Below are 25,220 nucleotides of genomic sequence, written 5' to 3'. Positions count from 1 at the left end.
ATAACACAGAAACCAACCTGGAATTCAGGATGAGGGGACCATTAAGAAAACTGTCCTTGACACACAGTGACACAGCAGCAGAACAGAGAAAGGAGTCCAGGATTTATAGATTCTCTTCATTTCAGACTGAGTAATTTCTCAGACCTGTATGCTAACGGAGTAGTTTAAGCTCTTTCAGTCCTGATCCAGACACGTGAATACACACCTTACTCCAGACATTTGCTGAAGCTGCTTAAATTAAGTTCAATGTAAGTGGCACAAGAAGCAGGCAGCAACAGAAAAATGCAACACAGATTCCTTAAGCAACATTCTTACTGATTTTACATGACACTTGAAAAGCTGAAAACCTAATTAAGAAATGGATGCTTCATAAGCAGTATCTGTTTAATAACTGAGCTCTCTTAAAAATTGTATTAGCCCAAATTTACAACTAGAACGTATGAAAATACACACTGCAGTATGTGTGTACATGCTGTTTAAGGTCATCTTCACACAAATACGACTTTCTGAGGCAATGAACAGCAATCATTTCCGGAGGAGGCGATGGGAAGAGATGTTGCCCAGCACCTGTGGGAGATGAGGCTCATGATCCACAGGATCACCTGCCTGAAGCTCCAAGAACCTCACACCCCTTCTTTCACAGCTTTCTATATCAAGACTAGAGTGAGGATATGTCTTTTCTAAATAATGACACCTGGTCTGAGAAGGCAATGGGGAAGGGGGCTAAGCAGGACCCTTTCATTAGCAGTGGTCATAAGACTGGACACTGCTACACAACACAATAATGTATCACAGCAACAACTCACAAGCAGGCTTGAAATATCCAAATGGAAAACAACTTTACACCACAAATGAGCTTAATATTTCCTATGCAAGCCAAGATTTTGAAAATTAAATTTATAGTCATTTCAAAATACTGTTTTCCAATAGACAAGCCAAGACTTTCAACCTAAACACAGCCAAAAAACAATTGCATTTTAATATCAATCCTTGTTTCTAACTACCCAAATACCAGTGGCCCTTCTTCCCTTCTTTTACTGAAAAATCAATTGTTTGCTGGGGAAAAACACATGCAAGGAAAACATCTGAATCCCTATTAAGAAAAGTGCAGAACATTTCACTTTCATAGAAAAATGTGAACAAATCAAGCTATTCCTACTAAAGACTTATTTATCAGCCAGATATCATTGTCACACCAGGTCTAAAACAATTTTACCACACTTAGAGGCTCAAGAATGTTTTTTTTTTGAGCACAGAACTTTCCTAAACACACTGCAGCTCTGCTAACAGCCACTAGCTCTCAAGTGGAAGCCCTTGGAGAGGTATTACCCTGAAAGCCATTTATCTTTTACTTCACTTTGCAAACAAACACCAACAGAGAGAGCCATTAGAGAACAAGTGCTCTCTGGATGCTGAAAATCAATGGAGGAAAATTAAAAATCAACAAAGCTCTCACATACAGCCTCCTAAATGAAATGGCCTGTGATCCTGTCAATCCTTGTTAAGAGGAGAGAAAAATAAATTCTTAATCAAGGATGAGTTCTAGTGATACTTCTTGCCATATTTATATTGCATAGCATACATTTCTAGCTATATTCTGTGTCATAAGGATATAATTTGATAATAAAGATACTCATAGTGCATAGAAAAATTAAGAAATCATTTCAACACTTAAGTTCTAGTGGCAGACAAAAGGTTTAGGCTTAGAGAATGGTGATAACGTGAATGAAGTGACACAAGTAAACACAGCAGAAATTCTGTACAATAGTTTGATAAATGCCCCTTCACTTGAAGAGTAAATCCACTTAGTTTACAATTCAGCTAGTTACCAATCTCATTAAGTCAACTCATAAAGCAGCACTGGGAGCAACACACGGCCTGTGATGCTCTTCCACATTACTTACAGCCATGGAAGAGTCAAAAAAGAAAATTAAACCAGAATCAGGTCTCTAAGTTACCTATCTTTTTACCTGCTGCTGCAATTGATTCTAAGTAGACATGCAAGAGTACTGCATGGCACCATGGTGAGAACTGACTGGTTTGCAATAGTACTAGGTGGACATGTTTAATCAATAAAGTTGTTCTCTAGAAGACCAGAACAGCCTGAGCCTTTGAAACTAACATGGTCATGGATTTCTCCATGAATTACTGTGTCATAGTCCCAGTTATGGGGCTCTTCCAGTGAATCATCCATAGGTAAGTGTTGTGGAACCAACTTCTGCTTCCAGCCTCAGCCAACCGAAAATGGGCAGAATATTGTTTCTCTTTCTCTGTGCTTCCAGAGAAGAATCAGAGTTTTGGGCTCCTTTACCACACGTCTTTTACTCAGATAGCACAATAGAATTACAGATCCAACCAAAACATACAACCACTCCACACACTTAACTGCTACCTCTTTTGACTGGGTTGCTTGCAGCAGCAGCAGCAAATGAAGTCCCTCATCCTTGCCTAGCACTGGTGATGAAATTGCTCAACCTTCTAGAAACATAAGGACTTTGAAAACCATTTCGCACCCCTTTCATCCTAATCTTGTACAAGGACTGACTATTTTCCACAGTGTTTCAATCTGCTGGGCATAAAAAGTCTTTAATGATTACCATATTTTCTTCTTTACTAGTGTGAGGTTGTTAAAAATGTGGGCATCTCTGATATCTTCTATCACAAATTATAAACTCTAAACAACCCAAAGGGTTACATGTAATAGGTTACTCATAATCATAAAGACAGACGGCATGGCATATCTAAACACAAAAGTGAGAAATTTAGGACTATGTGGATCTGCAGAATTGACTCCTCAGGATATTTGTTTGGCAGGCAAGCGTTCTTCAAAATGGTAAGAATAAAAATTGACAATTTAATTTTTCCAGACTAAACTCAGGTTCCACAGGTCTCCCCTTTGGTGACTAACTCAGTAAATCTTAGGTGACAAGCTCAGTAATTTTTAATAGGTAAGAGAATAGAAGCTAAAATACAAACTGTATTTTAACTTTTATTTTCACTTCTAAGGTTAAAATGTCAAGATGGTTGGGTGAGAGAGACAGAGCAGCTCAGCATATCTTTCTTAATTGTAAAGCTCAAGAAAACTTGTGAGAAATCACAGTAGATTTTCTCTGATTAAAAAAGGCAAAAGTATAATGGCATCTGCCAAAAACGTGAATATGTTGCTTGCTCTTCCCTAGCAAGGTTCATTTGATTGCAACTTTACTCATTAGATGTTGTTCTAACACCTCTTGAGATGCACAAAGTTGATGCCTATGCTCCCCTGAAGACAAGAACATATTTTTCAAGGCTCTGGGCTGCCAGCCACTCTGCAGTGAAACATATGCTGTCCTGTTACTTCAGATAATAAATGGCTTCTCTTTTGTTCAGTGATTCAGCCACACAAATAACTTATTTTGTCTCCTGAGACTTTTGAAATGAGTGAGATCTCTTCAAATAGACATCAACTGCCTTTTGTTTATTGTGTAATATACTTCTAATGCAGAGCTAGGTTATTCCAACCAAGGCATAGTAACTGAGTTGGCTTTTATAATTGGTTGTGACTCTGCTATTCCCAACAGTAATCCTTATAGAAAGACTATAAATATTGCATACCCACCATTACATGTAATGAACAAATATTGACAGTATACTGTATTCTGAAATAGTTGGCAAGTAGCATCATTCACATGAAAGAACCCCATTTACAAGGACTTTTTTTAGATTGAGTAAACATATCCAAGACTACAAACACATCTGGTCACACAGCTTTAGAAATCTTGAGTACTGACATCAGTCACCAGCTCAGTCCCATGAGGCATCACTCCTCCCAGTACTGTCATTCCTTTGGCATGGAGAGCAGTTAGTCTGCATAACAGGTTCTTCATGTAGAACTAGTCTCATATAAAGAGAATCATGACAGAATTAAAAACACCACAGCAACCATCATCACATTTTTTTGTCTTTGATATTTGGAAGCCACCTATCACCATGGTGCACTTGATTCCCTTGTCCAGATCACTAATAGCTTTATCAGTGATCCCAGGGAACTGGGATCTGAAGAAAAGGAGGCTCGGGGGGGACCTTATCACTCTCTACAACTACCAGAAAGGAGGTTGTAGCAAGGTGGCTGTCTGTCTCTTCTACCAAATAACAAGCAACAGGACAAGAGGAAATGTCCTCAGGTTGCACCAGGAAAGGTTCAGGCTGGATATTAGGAAAAAATTCTTCATGGAAAGGACTGTCAAGCACTGGAACAGGCTGCCCAGGAAAGTGGTGGAGTCACCATCCCCTGGGTATTTAAAAGATGTGCAGATGTGGCACTTAGTGACATGGTGTAGAGTCACACTTGGCAGTGCTGGCTTAATGGTTGGACTCAATGATCTTAAAGGGCTTTTCCAACCTAAATGATTCTACAGTACCCCTGTGTGAATGGGATTCATACCCTGGAGCTTTAAAAAGGGAAGAAATGAATTTACATAGAGATGCCAGTGCATTTTTTTGTCTGAAGGAAACAATACATTATGAAAGCAGAGCACCATTTTGAGATGATTCTTGACTGAAATTGCACCTGATAGGCAATTTTTCATGCAATGTGCAACTCCCCCAGCTTCCAATGCTGCAGCTGCTAGCTATGCCAGTGCAAGGCTGCCCACCAATACAGGCTCAGCTGAATGCTGGAAAAGTGCCTGCCAGGCTCATCTGCAACTGGAAAGGTGAGAGGGGAAAATGAGAACTAGAATGGAAATCAGCTCAAAAGGAAAGCTGGAAGGAGAGCCAGTTACACCAGGGCTTTCACACAAGCAAACTGGGGAGAGACATGCTGTTGCCAGCAGCCCACCGCTCCCGGGAACTGACTGCTTTGCCTAGAGCCATAAGGAATAAAAGCAAACCAGGTCACAGAGATGCCAGACCTCCCCGGGTTATTATTGCAGTTCTCTATCTGGAAAATCAATACTCAAAACACATGAAAGGCCAGATTGCACCACTGTACATTGTTAAAGAGCAGCTGTAGATGAAGCTGGAGTACCCCTGATTAACATATAATACAATACAAGAGAGCTGGGCAAGCCTAAATTGGAGGTTTCCTCCTGATTTTTGTGGTTCTTTAAGAAATCAAAATAAGCCAGAAACTCAAACCCTTAGGGAAAAAGCACAATAACATCTTACTGTGCAGCCATCAACACATATTTACTGGATTAAGAAGTGGAATGAAAATGTATTGTGTGTTCTTATGTTATTCTTCACCTTTGTAAGATCTACTAAAACTGGCTTTTTCTGAGATTTCTGGCAAAAGCCATAGCCTCTGCCACAGCAGATGTCACTGCCAGTCTACAATCAGTGTCTCTGGGGATAATTCTGTTAGCTGAAGCTTATAAACTGACCTGAAGAGAATGCAGAGAGGGAAACTTTTTGGTTCTGCCACTACATCACTTGGTGACTTTTAAATAAACTTATTTGCTAGCATGGATGTTTAAAGAGAAAGCCTCTCATTTGTGCCTGGGTGATATTTGGCTTATGTTTGTGAACATGGCTTAAATGCAGTGGCAGATGACACAGTAGTATTAAGGAACAGTGAAGTGTCCAACCTCAGCCACTGACAAGCCGTAGTAATTTCTCCAGTCAAAGAGAGCAGACAAGACAGAGGCTGAAAAACCAACACATATGAAACCCAGTGTGCTATAAAAACGTTCAAAAAAAAAAAGATAAATAACCAGCAATTACCCAGATCATGGACTACTGAATACAGGCGAAAAGAAAAAACAAACAGCAGTGTCACCTGCAGACTGTGAGCTTATTGAATTTGCTTCTTAACATCATAGCTTAAAAGGGGAAGTGGATAATCCCCTATTAACAAATCAAAAAATCCCATGGACAGAAATATATATACGCAAAGCAGAATACATTCTAGCTTTGAGATAAAATAAAAGCTACAAATATTATGTAAGTGAAAAATATATCAGCTACCAGAGAAAGGAAATATATAAGATCTTGGCACTTTACTGGCTATTAAAATGCCAGGGAACTTTCACAAAAAAACACATTTTGCTCAGAAAATGTCCAAGTGGCAAAGGCAATGTTTTCCAACACACAATTCTGACAAATTTCCCAATTCAAATATTAATTTTAATATGGAATATTTAGTATTTTTCTAAGTAAACCTTGACATGCTTTTAAAATACCATTTAAGAAGGTCACAATTTAAACAAAATTTTTCACTTAATCACATCTCGTTGTCGTTATCGTGGCTCCATCACCGCTTTTCCAAAGGTTTTTATTTTCAGCTGTAAGTCAGGATATAATTTTTTCAGAAATTTTCAGAGTATTAATAAATAGTTCTGACTTTATCATAATCCTGCCATATTTTGCATGGTGACTGCTTTATAGTAGATAAGTGTTAAAAAGTGAATTCTATGAATTGTGCAAAAACATAAAGCAAGTATTTTCTGACAGAGTACCTAAAATTAAGGTCCTAGATCTAAATTCAGCTCCATTCTTTGTTTCTGAGTATAACATTTTAAAGCTGAAGTTCAAATTGCCTTTAACACTGCAGGAAAGCTTTAAAACCTCGTTATCATCCCAGATTAGCTTTCAATAAAGTTATTAAGAAATTATGCTCAGAAGTCACATCTTTAGTCTTGGAAGAGGTATTGCTAAATATTTTATCCAATTCTGTGTGTTCACCTATTTAATCTTCCAAAACAATAACTCAAAAAAGTGTAAAAATCTACTTGGTCCTTACTTAAAGCTATAGTACAGTATTGATAGACCTTCCACAAGGCCATAGTTTCCCTCAAACTGGTAAAAATGCATTTGATTTAGAATCATAGAATCATAGAACACCAGCTAGGAAGGGACCTCAAGGATCATCTGGTCATCTAGGCAAAGCACAGCCCAGACTAGATGTCCCAGCATCCTGTCCAGCTGAATCCTAAAAGTGTCCAGTGTTGAGGAATCCACTGCTTCCCTATGTTTAAGACTACTTCTGAAGGTGTCTCCATGTCCTCTATTTTTAGTGAAGAAAACTAGGCCTTTTTTTTTATCTGATGTTTTCCCAAGCATGTGAGTTCCACATTGTCTGTTGTGCCGCTCTTTGGCTAAATCATAATAGTTTTTCTGACTACTCGAATTACTTTTAACATATGCACAAACTACACACCTGAAAAACTTACCAGAAACAACAAGCAGGCATGCAGAAATACTCTTGCAGCAATTACTCTTTAGGAAGCAAGCGCCATCAGTCTGAAAAAGCACTGCAGGCAACACCATGTAGGAGCTAATGAATGCTTTCTTTTAATTTTTAGGAAGATGAATTAATAGAATCACGGAAAGATTTGGGTTAGAAAGGACCTTAAGATCATCTAGTTCCAAGCCCCCTGCCATGAGCAAGAACACCTCACCCTAGACCATGTCACCCAAGGCTCTGTCCAACCTGGCCTTGAACGCTTGTTGAGTGGCAAAAGTGTAATTTTTTTTACTTCAAGCTGAGAGGCTGACTTAGACATCTGGCATATTATTAGATTTCTCTTATTTCTTTCCCAGGCAAGTCATTTACATCTTTCTGTTTCCACATCTGTAAAAGGGAAATCTTACAACCTCTTCAGACTTCCCAAAGCTATTAACAGGAGACACCAAATCATCTATGTGCATATAAAATTTTTAGATCTTATGGCAGAGTACAACTCACAAGTGGTTTTAATACGGTCTTACAATATACCAAGCCATAGTAGGATGGAAAACTACTACCTCCTGAAAGGCATTTGACTCCAGAAAGGACAGTTTTACAGACTTTGCTTAAGTCAAGTGAAAACTTATGACTGGTCCTTGCAATAATACACCGCATGGGAGAGTTTCAGAGGAGCCTTAGGCTTTCACAATCCCAAAGCCCAGCAGAAACCCTGTATCCCCAAGCTCTGTGTAGCCAAGATGTAAAGGCCAAGATCTCCTGCTCCTGTGTTATAGCACCTGGCAGAACAGAAAAGCATTTTTCAAACCATCAGCTGCAGCAATCAAGAGAACCATTGCCTTTGCTGGAGCCCACAGGAAGAACAAAGTGTGAGATGCTATTATTCTCATGGACTAACTAGAACCTTTAGTCAAACTAATATATGCCCGCCTGCACTGCATCACAACCTGTAAAAGCAATTCAACACAGTGAATTTACAATGTGTAAAAAAAATTAGTTCGCAGGTATGGCTGAGTGAAGCAAACAGGACATATATTAGCACTAAAAGAGAACGACTCCAGTGCATTTAATATCTTAGGTTGGCACGAGACATTTCCTTACTCCCAGGGATCCCAGTCTGATTCTTGTAGTCATAGTTACACCGAAAGCACAGCTTTTTATGAAACTAGCAGCCATCCACTTTTGGCACCAAGCTTTACAAGATAAACACTCCACAATCCCTCAGTGCTACCTGAGGCACTCCCTTTGCCAGAGCTTTCCACCGGATCTCCTTGCATAGACTTAGTGTCTTCTAGCAAAGAATGTAAGCATTCTAAAGCCAAATCTGAAAGCCATTTCAATGTCCAGAGTGATAATACTGTTTAGAGGACAGAATAAGTTTGTAAACCTGTAAGTTGTAGATCTAGCAATTGCAGCAGAAATCAATCCTTTCCATTTGGAGCAAGTAGCTTAATTTCCTCATTTATAGAATCATAGAATGGTTTGGGTTGGAAAGGACCTCAAGATCATCCAGTTCCAATCTCCCTGTCATGGGCAGAGACACCTCACACTAGACCATGTTACCCAAGGCTCTGTGCAGCCTGGCCCTGATGATTGCCAGGGATGGAGCATTTACCACTTCCTTTGTAGGGAACCTGTTGGTAACCTGTTCCAGTACCTCACCACCCTCACTGTAAAGAACTTCTTCCTTACATCTAACCTAAACTTCTCCTGTTTTAAGTTTTAATCCATTACCCCTTGTCCTATCAAATGTGGGAATAGAAGGTAGACTGTCAAATCATGTCATGTCACAGTATTTCTGCATAAGGCAAAGGATATTACAAGGTGCAAAGCAATGGGAAGTCAGGCTTCGGAGAGGGTCAGGTTTGCTCAAGGTCGTAGAAACTGAAATTAGGTCCCCTGGCTAACAGCTCTCTGATGGAATCATCCTACTACTGCTGTTTAAGAGATTAATTTTGCGAGTTCTACTCAGGGGTGTGTCAGCAGATTTATTATTATCTCAAGAAACTTGTGCTGTTTTAATAGAAACATACACCACTAGCTATGTTCCTCTAAATAATATTTTTCTTTAGTATTTATAACTATGGAAGAAAAAGGTTTACTTTGGTCCAGGATCTACTTGCAAGGTGTAGAAAGGAGTAAGGCTCAGAAATGAAAGAAAGAAAAGGAGGAAAACAAGAAAATGAACATGAGCCGGCAGTGTGCGCTCACAGCCCAGAAAGCCAACCGTATCCTGGGCTGCATCAAAAGGAGCGTGACCAGCAGGTCGAAGGAGGTGATCCTGCCCATCTACTCTGCTCTTGTGAGACCTCACCTGGAGCATTGTGTGCAGTTCTGGTGTCCTCAACATAAAAAGGACATGGAACTGCTGGAACGAGTCCAGAGGAGGGCCACAAGGATGATCAGGGGACTGGAGCACCTTCCGTATGAAGACAGGCTGAGGAAGTTGGGGCTGTTCAGCCTGGAGAAGAGAAGGCTGCATGGGGACCTAATAGCAGCCTTCCAGTATCTGAAGGGGGCCTATAGGGATGCTGGGGAGGGACTCTTTGTCAGGGACTGTAGTGACAGGACAAGGGGTAACGGGTTAAAACTTAAACAGGGGAAGTTTAAATTGGATATAAGGAGGAAATTCTTTCCTGTTAGGGTGGTGAGACACTGGAATCGGTTGCCCAGGGAGGTTGTGAGTGCTCCATCCCTGGCGGTGTTCAAGGCCAGGTTGGATGAAGCCTTGCATGGGATGGTTTAGTGTGAGGTGTCCCTGCCCATGGCAGGGGGGTTGGAACTGGATGATCTTAAGGTCCTTTCCAACCCTAACTATTCTATGATTCTATGATTCTAAGAAAGCGTTGGAAAGAAATTAAGAGACAGAAGGACAGGAAGAGGTGGTGAAATGTTGCAAAAATTTATTATGAAAAAGAGGAGGAAGAGAGAAATACCAGCTGCACACAGAACAAACAAGTCTGCAGAAGATGCTCCCTCAAAAAAACAAATCAGGAGTTATGAAGAATCCACCATTCCTTGGACAGCAATCTTCTGCTATGAAGGGACGACAGCAACCTAGTGTGTTACTCCCACAGATGGAAAAATCTGTCTCAAGCACAAGTCTGAAAGAAGCCACCATAAAGGAGGTTCAGAGATGGCTTAAACACAAGAGATTTCAGTTTCTAGGAGTAAGAACCTTTCTCTGCCTGACAGAACCACATGGTGTGGAGGGGGGAAAATAAAGATCCCATTTTATGTTAGCATAAATGTTTGATGACTATATTCAAACATGGGTAGCCACAAAAGGATATGATTAAGAAGTATTTGTCACACAGGTCCTGCCTTTTCAGTAGCAGTTTGCTGCTGCAGCATGCTGAGGCTATTGAGAATAGAACCCCAATTTCAGCATTAGAGACATGTAAGCAAACAGTTCAACCCATCCCTTCTAGTAAATGCCACAGAGAGACTGGAATAAACAAAATCACTGGAATACTTAACTTTCACAGTAGTTTAGGAGTCCTGTGCAAGTATTTGTGCCATGACAGCAAGCCTGCAGCAGCTGAGTGGTTTAAGCAGCAGTTTTACTCCTGCCAGTGTAGAGGGGCAGTAGCCAAGGGGATTCTCAGTGGGGTGAGCACAACATCAGCCCTGTAAAATGGCCATGGTAGCAATTCAAACCTTGCTCATTTCCACTGGGCTTCCATGCTAACCCTGGGGGAAAAAATCCTGCTGCATCTCTGATCCTGAGAGAGCCAGAGGAGTTTGTGTGGTCAGCACAAGTGGAGGGAAGTCGAACAGCTGCAGTGAAGAGGAGCAGAATTTGACACATCAGTAGATTGGAAAATGCTAGCAGAGCATGAAGCATGAAAGCTGGGATTTGTGCTGCCATTCCATCATTGGGGAAATGAGGAGGAAACGTTCAGGTCTCCAGAAGATGCAGATCCATCAGTAAGCGTGATGAATATGTTTCAAACACATTACACCATTATTTTTGGGTGGTCTGGGGAATATGCCTATGGTACACTGTCCTTGCAGACCTCCTAAATGGTATTCCTCACCTCTTTCCAAAAACTATTTAAGTTTTCATATGACATCCTTAATATTTTCATATCTGTTAGCTGTTGCTGTGGTTAGTTAAGATGAAAGAGTTCCCAGTTTCCTCCTTCTGTAACATGGGAACCTTGATATATGCCTCAGGGCATGTTGTGATGTTCAGTAAATAAAGAGACAGAAGTAAACTCAACACACAGGATAATTGCAATAGAAGATAGGAATAATCTAAATTAATCACAGATAAAAATCATCTTTGCCAATTTAGCAAAAACCTGACTCTGTTCTATAGATTTAGCTGTACCCATTTCATCCTAGCATACTTGGCAAACAATTAAATACTTATTAAATACTGTATGGTCCTTATTACTAATCCCCTTTATAATTTCCTCTTTACAACTAGCTTCTCTCTTTTCTCATCTTTCCTTTTGCAAAGATTCAGCACCACTAATATAACCACCTTCTCCTTTCTGGTTTTATCTGTCACAGATTTCATGCAAACCTGAATCAGTAACTTTCTACTCACTCTTCATATAGACATCTTCTCTTTTGGAAACTATCATATATATTATAATTTGCCTCCTTTTTGTATTTAATTCTGCAAGAATCGTCCAGGATGATATTGTCATGGGAATGCACAGCATTAAAATAGATGTGCATGAACTTCGCAGTCCTGGGGTAATGGTTGGACTTGATCTCAAAGGTGTTTTCCAACCTAGCTGATTATATGATTCTATGATCTTCACAGCTATTGATTAGAAGACAGTTGTAGCTCTAGCTAGGACACAAGAAAACCTCTGCCATGCGGGAGAAAAGCCCAAGTCTCACTCAGATCTAGACATGTCATAGACAATTATTATGCTGATCAGCTATTTGGGGGGATGTGTGCATATGTGTTCCAGTTGTTATCTCAAGCAAAGAAGGAATTACGAGTACTTTCAGGTCAGTGGGCCCATGGGCAGGCTGGACAAGGTAAACATGAACTTGCCTAGTACTCTGCACTGTAAACCTACCACCAGCCCCTTAGATTTTTCTCTGGTGTCTGGCTGAGATTTAAGTTTGGGCCTAAGAATCTACATTTTAAAATAAAGAGCTTTGAAATGACAGCTTGGTCTAAATTTTGCAAAATTGTCCTTATTTTCAGACATACCAAATAAAAATTCCAGATCTTAAAACCCCTGTAGGCGTGGAACATTATGCTTTCCTGTTTACGGCTCCTCTGTGACCACCCACCCACTCAGCAGCACACATCGCCGCAGGTGCTGAGGGTAGCTTCAGACCTGCTTTCTACTACATGATCTTGATTGACTACTCCTATTTCTCCAAGCAATGACCCCTGCTCATCATAATAGCAAATAAAACCTTGCTCAAAATACAACGCTTGGATTCCTTCTCTTCCCAGAATTACTGGGAGGGAAATGGATGTCTCTCAAGTGCAGAATGACATGCACAATGGTCTCTTAACACTTGCTCATAGGTCTTTTCCATTTTCACATAAATCTTTTTTATGCTGTACTCCCACCAACTACTCTTTTTATATTTGGCTTCACTACAGTAAACTTAATTTAACATTACGGCTTTTTGGTAGTTGTTGGTCTGCTTTTATGATTAATGAGTTTTAGACAGGAAATTCATAAAAACAGAACAAAAGAATCTATAATAAGTATGCAGTAAAGACAGGACTATTTTTCCTTAGAATAATTGTATGTCTGAGCACAAAAGAATGTGAAAGTTGCACATTACGCTACAAAATCACAGTGTAAGGTCAATCTCAGAAACTTCAACTGAGATCTCTACATTAAGTATCAAATAAATTATAGGATAGAATAATAACACAGAGTGTCTGTTCAAGTGTGCACCCATTTAGCCCACACACCCTCTACCTTGACAGGTAATTATCCTACGTACTATGGCAAACCTACACACTAGCCATGGCAGTGTACTGTTCGCTTGCATCATTACCCAGGTTTGTGGGTCTGGGATTTTTGTGTTGGTTTTTATTTTTCTTTTTAAGCGAAGCGCAACGTTTGACCACAGTCTGCTCCAGGTGCTAACTCTTAAAAATGTATAGGCCAAAGGGAGCAGAACTGAAACAAAAGGGTTTAGAGGCAGCTTCAAACTATATCCTTCAATGTTTTGGTAGACATGTATGCAAAAAGTATTCAAAGACAACAATGTGTCTGATCCACAATAGCTGGAGAGTCCTCTCCAGCTCCACACACAGAAGACCAGGATGGAGAAATGCAAAGAAAGTTCCCACAAAATTTTAATGGAGAACAAACCAAACCTTACTCCATATTGTATGGAGAACTCTTCTCCAACTAGATAGAAAAATGCATTCATAGTCTATTGTTTAAGGAGAGTTACTGCTTAAACAAAGCACTAACACCGCTACTGCCTTTGACTTATTACAAGGAATTAGAATATGAAAACCACATAAAAGTTACACTTTTAAATGCTTAAATGTTTATAAACAAACTGTGAAAAAGCCCTGGTTTCTCAAACATAGGAGGACTTAAACAGGGAAAGCTCTCGCTCCTAGCCTCCATTTAACCAGTAAATAGCTCAAACACTGTTCTAATGGCCAGACTCGTAGTGATTGTTCCATCCGTGTTTTTAATTTTCAAGTGTTCCATTCTGTTTCTCAAACATTTTCCACATATGCATATTCACCCCATCAAATAACATCCAGCAAATATTCCCCTTGTACGGCTTGTTTTCGGTGGTGCTACATGAAGCTTTGCAGTAGATGGTGACTTCTAGCTAACAGCTCAGTGAAAACTCTGTTTTAGCCTACTAAGCTCTGCTTGATTTAATAGCTCCCTAGCTGTCAACGAGGCAACTGCTCATCAGCTGTGTGTGAATAAAATCTGGGATTTCTGCATAGGACTGCCTCTCACAGCAATCCACTCACTAGCAAACCAAGGGTGGAAAACATTCTATTACTGAAATAAGCATACTTCTGGAAGCATTTGGAAAATCTGAACAGAGCAGTCCTGGACAGAAGTCTTAAGCAAAATGATGCAGATAGGTTACAACAGGGCTCTGGCGGTGCTCGACTAGAATAAAACTGAATGGTGACACTGCTTATAAGGAAAGGATGCATCATGCTTGGGAGATGATGCATCTCAACGTACAGGCTCATATTCTGCAATTTCACAGTGAAACCTTCCTGAAGAAACTACTCACGATATTGAAAGGAATATTCCATAGTTGACAACTTCTACTAATAAAAGTGTAAGATAATTCTGCTCTCTGTACTCTGGTAAGGTCTCTAAGGTAACAGATACTTCAGTAGAATTACTCCTTGCAAGTAAATGTAGTCATACTGTATTTTGACAACTTCCAGTACCAACTGTTCCACTCTGAAAGACAAATGTCAAAATGCTTAGGACTGCATTTACCTGCAAGTGCTCACAAACACTGCTCAAGCCAGATGCATCTCAGAAAATGCTTTTATAGCTGCAGCAAATACCCTTTTGCAATCATGTAATTTATACTATTTCCAAGTATCAGCAGTTAAAATATTGCACAGGAGAGGCTATATCCTTATTACTATCTTAAGTGTTCTGCATGGTTTGTTGAGCAAGAATACACATTTGTCATCTTGCCTTTTAGTTTGGAAAAACATGCAGCTACTGGTTATTGTGACAGCTGGGAAATGTAAGTGTTCAACCCATTTAACTAATAAGTCAGTGTATGTACAATCAACATTTGTTTTCTCTTAATATGAAAAGCCTGAATATATACTGCTTAGCTGCTTCTTTTCTAGAAGCGTATAAACAGAAGGATGGATGCATCAGTTGCATTAACACCAATTAAAATTAAAATATGCTCTGAATGTGGGAAAAACCCCAGTGTGTTCATTCAGCTCCTTCCCAGACACATTATACAAACAGAATTAAAGCAAATACGTAATTTCTACATCTAACAGTGTATATGCCCTATAAAAATGTTAACTATTTTGTTGATAATTTAGCTTAGTGAAGCCGAATTCTCTTAGGTTTTCTCTTCTGTAGAAAGAATTTGCTTTGTTCAGCTGACTCCAGATTGACACTATGGAAAACATAATCCCATACTCCATGAATCATGTGCGTAACTTCCAAATCGCAATTATAGTGCTGGTTTAGAAAACAGAGCGTACATATCAAATGATTTCTCCCACATGCTACATTATGGGATGTCTGCACTAATAAATGCTAGACCTCCAAGACCAATGTGAAGCTGTTGCCTACAGCATTTAGCCATGATGCTTTCACCATTTTTACACCATCTATGTGTGTCTATATGTACATTTGCATGTATAAATATATCTCCCTCTGATGTCATTTACAGACCCTAGAAATCTTTTCTGCTCTGCTGCTTTTGTTGTTTGTATATTATTGAGCAACATCTTTGTAAAAGCAAATCTTAGCATAAAAACAGTGCAATTACTGTCTCTAAGGGACTTTCTGTAAGGGATAGATTTTAATATGATATTAGTTTAATAAGCAGGGTATGTAATTCTAAGACCTTATCTTGAGCAGAATATAGATTTTTCTAAGATAAAGTTAACACGAGATTTTTTGTGTGCACTGGTGTGTCCTTCAGGTTTAAAATTCAGCAGTGATCTTAATGAGTATTTTGTCAGACAACTGGCACAACCACATTGCCACTGACCCACTGTGCTTGTGCAGGTTTTTATATAGTAGCTGGGTGGGCTGAGAAAAAACCTTCACAGGGCTCTCATACTCTCATCTATCTCATACTTTTAGCCTTCATTCCAGAAACCGAGATGAGTAAAGGTTTGGGGGCTTATTCTTTTGGACTTGAAATTACCAGGAGATGCTATCTCTGAGACACACAATCTGCAGAAACTTTGTGCTTGGTGGTAGTTCCACTTCAAGAAGCAAAAATATCATTTCAGACTTTGCAGCAGATCAAAAATATATTACTGAGCTCAGGCACAGCATAGATTGGGCACAAAAACTCCGGAGACAATTGCAAGAGAAATAAAACACGTAGTTAACCATCCAGGCAGCCTCACAGAGTTCCACCGAGTTTTGATTAAGCAGAACAGACAGATAAACACAACTAACATTGTCCTTCCAATCAGTGGCCTCTGCATGAAATCAATGTTTCTGTATTACACTGGAGTTAAAAGGCCCTTATCAAGAGAAAATTCTTATTTCATAAATAACCTACTGTGCTTGTGTTATTCACAATGTATTTCACTATTCTTACCGTTTAAACCACAAGCACTCAGCAGACACAGAAGGTTTGTTGTTTTTTTGTTTCATAATTGCTCTTCCTGTTGCTTCTAATGTAACATCCATTGTAAATACACTCAATGGGTCGATTTCTCTCACTTATAAAGTCCACTTAATCTTCCTGGGCTTCGTAAAAAGCTTTTTAGTTTGGTAATGACGCAGGAACATTTTTTAAGAAAGAGTTTCAAAGAAAGGGGATTTTAATTTTTTTAATCAAGGTTTTACATAGAATAAACATCATTCTTAATGACAGCCTGCCCAATCCCTATCTTTATATTAAGGAACGAACATGCAAAGGACTTTGTACATAAAGGATGAAGAGGTTGAATGCTAGTCCCACAGCCTGTGTGGATGTGTGAAAACCTACAGGAGTTTTTTTTTCATTTCTATGGAAAACTCCAGGGAAGCTCAATTGCCAGGATTCAACGGCCTCAGAAGTTTTCAGAGTCCATCCAGGTATTTTTTCCTTTCTATATTATTCAGGAAGAATAAATATCCCACTTCAATATGTCACAAATGCACTAAGATGACCTGCAACTCTGTGAAAACCACATCCCTATAGTTCAGAAACCTGTAAAACACATAAATGCAGAATCTCAGCTGCACTACAAAATGTAATTTCTTTTGCCACATACCTTTTTTTTGTTGGTGGGACAAATGTAGAAATTGTCAATAACAGTGGCAATCCCAGGCTGTAGGTTCAACTTTGTGTATAACGTCCCAAAATCTGAAGACCTGAAAGAAATAAAACATTTGTGTTTTCTTCTAAAGGCTTCAGCATTTAAAACCAGCAAGAAAAAACAACTTCGTAGCACTGTTTTCAATGCTTCTCCACCATGCTTTTGCTCTTTTCAGTGCTCATCAGCTATTGAAAGAAAACTACCACTTAATAAGAGTATTTTCTAAGTTTGAATCAACGTTTAGTTCTGTTTGCATATGACATTTCTGTGTGGTACTAGTTTTCATCCTGACACTGCACCATGGAGTGACAGAAGCCCAACACACAAACCTTTCCATCACCACCCCCAAGGTGGTAAAAAAAAGCTAGGCAGAGCAAAGGCTTATCAGCAAGTACAAACAGCACCTCCTCGGCTATGCAGAAAAAGAAGAGCTGACTTCAGAGCCCAGTGTTGCATAAGAGAGCAATTTGGCCTGAGATCTCCGGGACTCACAATGGACCTCTACCAGAATTCATACTTGATAAAGGTATCCATCCATTCCCCCAGCTCTTTTTCAGATGATCACTAAATCCTGAACAAATGAAAACAAAGTCAGCACTTGGCCCTCAGTATATCATACACACAAATCTATGAATATTTCAGGCACTCTGCAGAAGTTGTTCCATATTCCTGAAAAACCTATAGTGAAAAATGTCATCTGTGTTATGCACCTGGATTGGCAATGTCTAGTATTAAAAAAAACACATAAGTAAAATGCTAGTAAAGGAAAATGTTACTTAGTGAAACCCAAAGCAAGTCACATTCAAAATTAAATCACTTTGGACGAAGCCTCATTTGTTCTATATCAAACTGAGCCATCTGGTCTCCCCATATTACAGCTTTTCCTTTTGCATTTGGAAGGGGACTCAGATACATCTAAGGCACCTGTCCCTCATTCACCAAGAAGCCATCCCTAAGACAGATGGTTGGTGGGAGGTCTTCAACTCTATACTATCCTTTTTTTCACTGGAATAACAATCTCCTTTAACAAACAGAGTTGAAGGTGCTCTGCCCAGTACCTCTGCATTATTCAAACAATTTGGAACATGCAGCAACTCTCATGTCCAAGACAGCTAGCATGAGACCTCTGACCCTCTGCATGTGACACTGAGGACTGTCTGTGCAGTGGTTTATGCCCTATAGCCCCACTCTAGCATGTTCATTGCTCCCCTATGGGCTCTGCTGTCTCATAGTTCTCACCGAAGGAAGTTGTTGCAGAAGTTCATAGGAACATCAAAAAACTCCTGGCCATAAGCTGTGACACACAGACCACATTCATAGCCTAAAGCTGAGAGTTTGTTTATTTTATAGTGATACCTGAATGGATTTGATCCATCCTCACCCCCCTCCCCCATAATGTTGCTTCACCTGCAGATATACAGCAACGCATTGCAAAAGTTAATGGAATCATAAAAATTCCATTCAGACAAATGAATTTGTAGCAATCAAATACATACAATTGCACTGGGTATTCAGCACTGAGCTAATTGAAATTCTCAGGGGAATAGGATGGACAGTACCAAACCTAATTTGCTGGAGGTGTTTGACAGAAAAGAAATTAAAGCAAAGACTAAAATACTGACTTAAAGCCAGATGTACTGAAACCATGCAGAACAAGTATGTATGATGGAAAGAGAACCTTATGTATTCTCTTTGAGGAAAGAATATCAGGTCAGCTGCTTGCCCAGCAATAACATCCTGAAATAGTTCTCTGAACCTTAAAGATGATCCAATTTATCTGAAGAGGCAGTTCCAGGATTAATACAATGGGACCACTGGAGAGTGACACTGTGGGAGGGACTGTGGCAGCAACTGTATCAAGGTACAAAAAAAGTACAGGCAGGAAGCACAAAGACGATAAGCAATTTCAAAGATAAAAAGTTCCCCAGTTTAAAACTTCCTCTTCTAATTCTTGTGACTTTGAAAAAGTACTACAAGAAAAGAATAAATGTTGTAAGAAATAGAGTATACTAAGATAACAACAGTATTTTCAGACAAAAGTAGAAAAGCTTTATAGCTAAAAATCTTTTATTTGCTGGTACGAATTAGCTACATTAACAGGAAAAAAAAAAGAAATCCAATTCCAACCTTAGACAACAGGCCAATGCATAACCATGAAGGCACACCATGCCGAAGCAGGAGGACTTGGATATGCAGAAGATCTGCTTTAAGTCTGAATAAATGTAAGTTATTCAGACTCCCAAATCTTTTTTACTGTAACTCAGCTGTGAGGGAGCTCAGGAATGTCAGCTACTCTTTGAGACATTCACATACAAAGGACACAGTTCAAGGACATCATTCAAGGGAAGAACTGTCCAAAATAATTGGTTTTCTAAATCTGCTATAATCCAGAGAAAACAGATCACAATTTTTTTTACTTCAGATATACGTTCCAAGTTCCTGACTCTGCATATATAAAGAATTAACATTTTGTAGCACACATCTAGAACAGAATTTCCTGTAATTGCACGACTGGGCTACAGACAGGGCTGGGGAGGATGTATAGGATCTCACTGCATGCCTATTTAATGAATTTATTAAGAATCACAAAATGTGTTTTGTAGCACACTCAAGAGAGGAGGAGCTCTTTGTGCTCTTCCAGTCATAAAAAGATTGTTCTCTGCTGTGCCAAAAGTATTGAGAGGGGAAGAAAACCCAAGCCAAATCTCAAATTAACCACCTGTGTTTATCAGGATAAATACATTCTCTTTCCTCCCTAAAAATTAATGAAAAGATACTCCAATGTGTAATTTAAAGAGGAGATACATGTACCTGATAAGAAGAGTAAAACATCCTTCTATAACATGGCTTATTTGCAGTGTTAGCACAACAGTGGAACTCCATAAATCAGAGCAAGAAGTGTAAAGTCTGATTTCTTAAAGATGGGCCTGATCTACAGTTCTGAGTGATCTGGATGTAGTTAGTGAGCATTTTGGCTTTCTGTGAGACATTGCAGGTGATATAGCAAGCTATTCACAGGGTGCTCCCAGCTACTGCTCATCCACTATGGGCTACAGATTGTATGGATGTTTCTTGGTAGAGCAAAACTCAGTGAAGGACTTGTAGTAAACACATCTTCCAGTATTCAGGTGATGGGCCATTACCAATGCTGGAACAACATTACTCATGTACTGATGCAGAAATCAAATAACCTGTATCTGATAGGGTTGCAGCTGGGTAATAGCTTATTTGAAAAAGTGTACATCTGCTGATATACATGCCATTCTTTTTTTGTTTAAAGGAAAAAATCACTTGTTTCTGTAACAAGGTATATTCCAGTCACAAACATCAAAATCAGACAATAATATTATAGTACAGATGAAATTACGTCTTTTTGGCTTATTTTAATACTGTGAGTTCAAACGACAGCTGGGAAAACTTCCAAGCAGTACAGAATGCACCTTGATGAAACAGAACTTCCAAAGCCCCTAAATTCTGAGGAAATTTAGGTCTTGCCCTTAAAAATGTAACATTTTTATATGTGAGCTAAAATAAAACTGTGCCTAACATAATTTGGAACTGTACCTAAATGCTGAGTCTGGACATCTTCCATCAGAAATATTGAGAAAGAAGCAGAAATTTAACAGATACCAAAAGAGACATGAACCAAATGTTTGCCTGTCTAAACTTCACTGCCATTATGCAGCTTTCCACTCATGACTCACACCTATGATTCAATACTGCGCATTGTTAGTTGCTTTTCCAGGTTATGCTTACAAGTATATACTAAAATATATATATAAGAAACATCAAAATTTATACAGCAAGATGTTAATAAAATTTTTTAGAGAGACAAAAATTGCATCCCCAAGTCAAATTTCATACTCAAAGAAAATGCGAACTGCAAATGCTTCCTTCCCTGTTTTCATTTTCTTTTTTTTAATGAATTGAAGAGACACACTGGAAAGAGAATGGTTGGAACACACAAGCTCATCAGATTTCCTCTGCCTTTTCTTCCTGAAGATTATCTCAGGCTCCATTCTAGCCAAATGAGCCATACGGTACAGGCCTTATTAGCTAAACCCATAGAAGAGATTTGAAATTTCTTGTGGATTATTTAACTAATGGAACAACATGAAAGCCTCTGGGGAAGGGAGGAAGGAATAAAAAAAATATACATAGAAAGATCTGGTGGTTTATATTATTGATGAGTTGTTAAAAAAATATTTGATTGAGATGCACATAACAGAATCAAGTAAGAGTGGATATGTGCATAACACTCACTGGACTTCTTCCCACTTAATTTTCTCTAGACTGTATTGTAAATGTCATCTTCTCACATTCACCTCCTTTTGGTCAGAAGAACAATCCAGTATTTACACCGTGAACTTTAAAGTGCAAGAGAAATTAATCCATGGTATTCCTCTATCACAGACAGTGTAACACCATTTCCTTTGTGTTCTGGTCCCTCACTTGAAAAGAGACAACAGCATCTCCTATACCTCGAATGTCTGTAAGGAAAATACATATCTACAGGACAGAAGAGTAATGAAAAACTGGCTGACAGAGTACCTAAAACCCATACATGAGAAGTTCCAACAGCAAATGTCAGGATAAACCTACTGAAAGGGAAGTAACCAGAGGAATATCATTAAAGAAGTGGCACACTAATGGATCTTTTTTACTTAAACAGCACAGAAGACTTCAAGGGCTCCTACATGTACAACATGGAAATTGCAGACACTTTGGTTAGCCTCATAAAATCTTTTAGGCAGCAACAAAAAACCTCCAAAACCCCAAAGCCTTTCTTCAGAGTAGAAAAACATTGTAGCATTCGGCTCCAATACCTGACTCATGTATTGAGGAATTCATGCAGATGAAAGTTTCTTCAAAGGCTATAGAAAAGTATGACTCCTAGCAAGCCAATTAACAGATTACTCATCATGTACAAGCTCTGCTGGAGTACTTTGTGTAAAATACCTCCCTCTCTCTGCTTTCCGGAAAAGTTGAGCCTTTTGAAGTTACATATTTTTCCTCTCAAAACCAGGAATACAGAAATATTGCTTCCTTAATCCAGTTTTACACTTAAGAATCGATGGTGTAGGCAAGAGCTAACAAATAAACAGTTTAGAAACTTCACATTTAGGCAGAGGTTTTTTTCCAAAAGCACTATGAAGATGAGTGTGTCCTGTTTTTACTAACCAATCCACTACAGGTAACATATATTCATCACATATGCTGATAACAGAGGTACTTTTAAGAACTGTGGATTACCACAACAGCCTTTTTAGCTGAAGTGACCTGCTCTGTAATACTCTGATGAGTACAGAACATGGTGCAACTCTGCATCTATACACTTATATAGATTCCTTCCCCTTTTTACAGGTATTATTTTCACATGAAGAGCCCTACAGACTCAGTCACACCATAGAAGCACAATAAAGGACAGGCAGCCATTTGCAGTGGCTTTTTAGTGACTTGTGGATATATGTTTGATTGATTGTAAAATAACTGACCTAAAAAAAATCCACAGAAAAAAACCCACAACTGTAACCAAGACACTGAACAGCCACAGTCATATTGAGGAGGATCAAAACATCACAAATTCTACAACTGGACTTTTATTCAATGCATGAAGTATATCCAACCCAACTGGCTGCACTGAGACAGAAAACCAGTCCTCTGTAGCTGATAATAAAAGCAAGGATTACTCTGCTAGGTGACTTTAGGGAGTCAGATCCTTACTTCCCAGGGAAGAGCAGGACATAACCTTATTTTTCAACCTACTTAAAAATCAAGGAAGAGAAATGTTAAACAATGCTACACATTGGCTTCTCCACTGAGGGTTTGACAACTGGCTCCCCTAATGCTACATGGTACCTGGGCTGACTGTGGCCCTTGCTGGCACGCCAGGCTACAACTTTCTATCCTGATGTTGCAATTACCTTTGCAGAAAGTGTTTTGAGACCTTCATTTTCGAGGAATTACCCTGTCTCAGAGCTGTCCAGACACAAAGCTTGGTACAGGAACCATTCATGTTTTCTGATGAGGGAGCATGGAAGGTGATAAGCAGAGCTCTGAATACAGATGAGACTGTTATTTGGCACAGAAATTCAAGCTATGTAATACACACCTTCTGTTATCTTGTTTTCCCTTACTGGTATCTTCTGTCATGCATTTATCATGCACTGGTTTTGGTTAATTACTTAGTCCAAATGATATACACACACAAATTCCACTAGTTAGCTGCACTGCATCTGTAGTATATATACTATATCTTTTCAGTGCTGTATTTAAGCATTCCTACTCTGCATAGCCTCACTGTACACCACTATAGTTATCTTTTGCAGCCCTTCATTAGTCCTTCAATACACCACAAACTTCGTGCTCATTAGCCTGTAATTGCCCTGCTTATCAGTTACATTTTCAAGCTCTTCTTTGCTGCACAGTTCCAATAATTAGCCTTTATATTTTACAGGCCTGCAAAACACCACATGAGCTTCTATTAGCAGCAGCCATCACCTTTTCTCCCAGAAAGTGTTAGTTTAGGTAAGACACCTATTCTGAATCTACTGCCTTGGTGCATTAATTCCATCACCAACAGACAGCCCTCACTGACAACACGTCTTGGAAGCTACAGCCTATAGCCACGCTTGCAGTACACAGATATCTGTGATGAACCCATTCAACCATGAAACAAGCAGTGTCACAGCGACAAAGCAGACAAGACGCTGCCACGAAGGCAGGGTTATGTCTTACTTCTGTGAAAAGTAAAAGCTCTCTGTTATTTCTTCCTTCGCAGCTTTACAAACCAAGCAGGGCTGAGGCAGGCAATGCAGCAGGCTGCCCTTGAGGTGCAGGACACAGCTGGGCATGGGGGCACCTTAAAAACTGCCCAACATCCTTCTACCCAGCCATTTGCTCCTGTTAAAAACAAAGCAACTGAAATGATCCATGTTCAAATAAATGGTTTTGAAAACTTGCTTTTAAGCTTGATTATTTCAGTATTCCTGTTTACAACTCAGTCCCACAAAGAGTTGTAGGTACCTAAATGAGGGAATAGAAAATGAGAATGAAATTGCAGGAAATAGAGAAAGATCAATTTCTTAGCGCATTTTTGTCATTGAATTCAAGGTATCATGGACCCAACCGTTACTGTGCAAGCATTTATCCTAAGAAACAGACGTGCAGGTCTAGTTTCAGCAGCTGCAAATCCAGCACTGCATTAGTAGGTCTCTGTAAGGAATAAAGTATATATCATGGAGCATTTGAGGGGGTTGCTACTGAGAGACAGCTCACACAGTGCTACAGAAATGATTAATATTAATTTGGGGGGGAGGTGTACCATAAAAATGCGAGCTGGAGCAGAGTACAGGAAGAATTTTACCGTTAGGTGTATATTTTTTAATAAAAGGCTTTCCTTCACAAGCTCACATTTATTATTTCTGAAAGAACTGTGTTGGAACAAAATTAACTGTTTCATTGCCACCTACAAAAGAAATGAATACTTCACCTCTTACATAGTGTGAAAATTTCCTTCCACCAATTTGAATAAATTACTTTCTTTGAAAAAAAGGCATGTTGGTTTAAAATTTAAGGGAAAAGAAAAAGGAAAAAAACCAAAACCCTTTGGTGCTAAAATGCAATTTTACAAATATTTTCCAAATATTGCCAGAAGTGGAAACATCTTTACATCACTTCCAGTACAATTCCTCGTTTACGGGTGCTGTGATTGGAAATGAGCAATTGCAAAAAGAAAATCTCTCATCTCACATACTTGTGTTCTTTGGGGGAAAAGGATGGTTTAAGAACATTTTCTTGAGGTTTGCAAGGAACATAAAAATTTTCCACCATGGAAAAATGCTAGGTATTTCCCACAGCCCAGGCTTTTTATTTAAACCACTATACACAGCTGAAATATTTCTGAAACAACTTCATTCTCAGTCAGGCAGTGCCTTGGAAGGCAAGAAGGATGTTGGGAATGTATGAGAAAAGACAACTTGGCTTTGTGCTTTCTGACCAGAACAGCAAGTTTTCTTGTAACCGCTGTATAGATCTGGCTGCAACAAGAACATTTATGAAATTTAAGAAGAACTGATAATAATTTAATAAATT

General features: G+C 39.1%; 1 protein-coding gene across 6 annotated transcripts in view; it reads right to left on the bottom strand.

Moving 5' to 3' along the window:
• The window catches only part of SORCS2 (sortilin related VPS10 domain containing receptor 2), a 559,071-nt gene that overhangs the window by 228,273 nt on the left and 305,578 nt on the right, over positions 1-25,220 (bottom strand). For all 6 annotated transcript variants that reach the window (XM_065659847.1, XM_065659840.1, XM_065659855.1 and 3 more), the window contains exon 3: positions 17,082-17,181. In XM_065659847.1, the coding sequence (XP_065515919.1) occupies positions 17,082-17,181 (100 nt within the window). The remainder of the gene's footprint in view (positions 1-17,081; positions 17,182-25,220) is intronic.

Source organism: Lathamus discolor, chromosome 1, assembly GCF_037157495.1.
Source record: "Lathamus discolor isolate bLatDis1 chromosome 1, bLatDis1.hap1, whole genome shotgun sequence".
Taxonomy (NCBI): Eukaryota; Metazoa; Chordata; class Aves; order Psittaciformes; family Psittacidae; genus Lathamus; species Lathamus discolor.
This window is presented reverse-complemented; position numbering and strand designations above follow the sequence as displayed.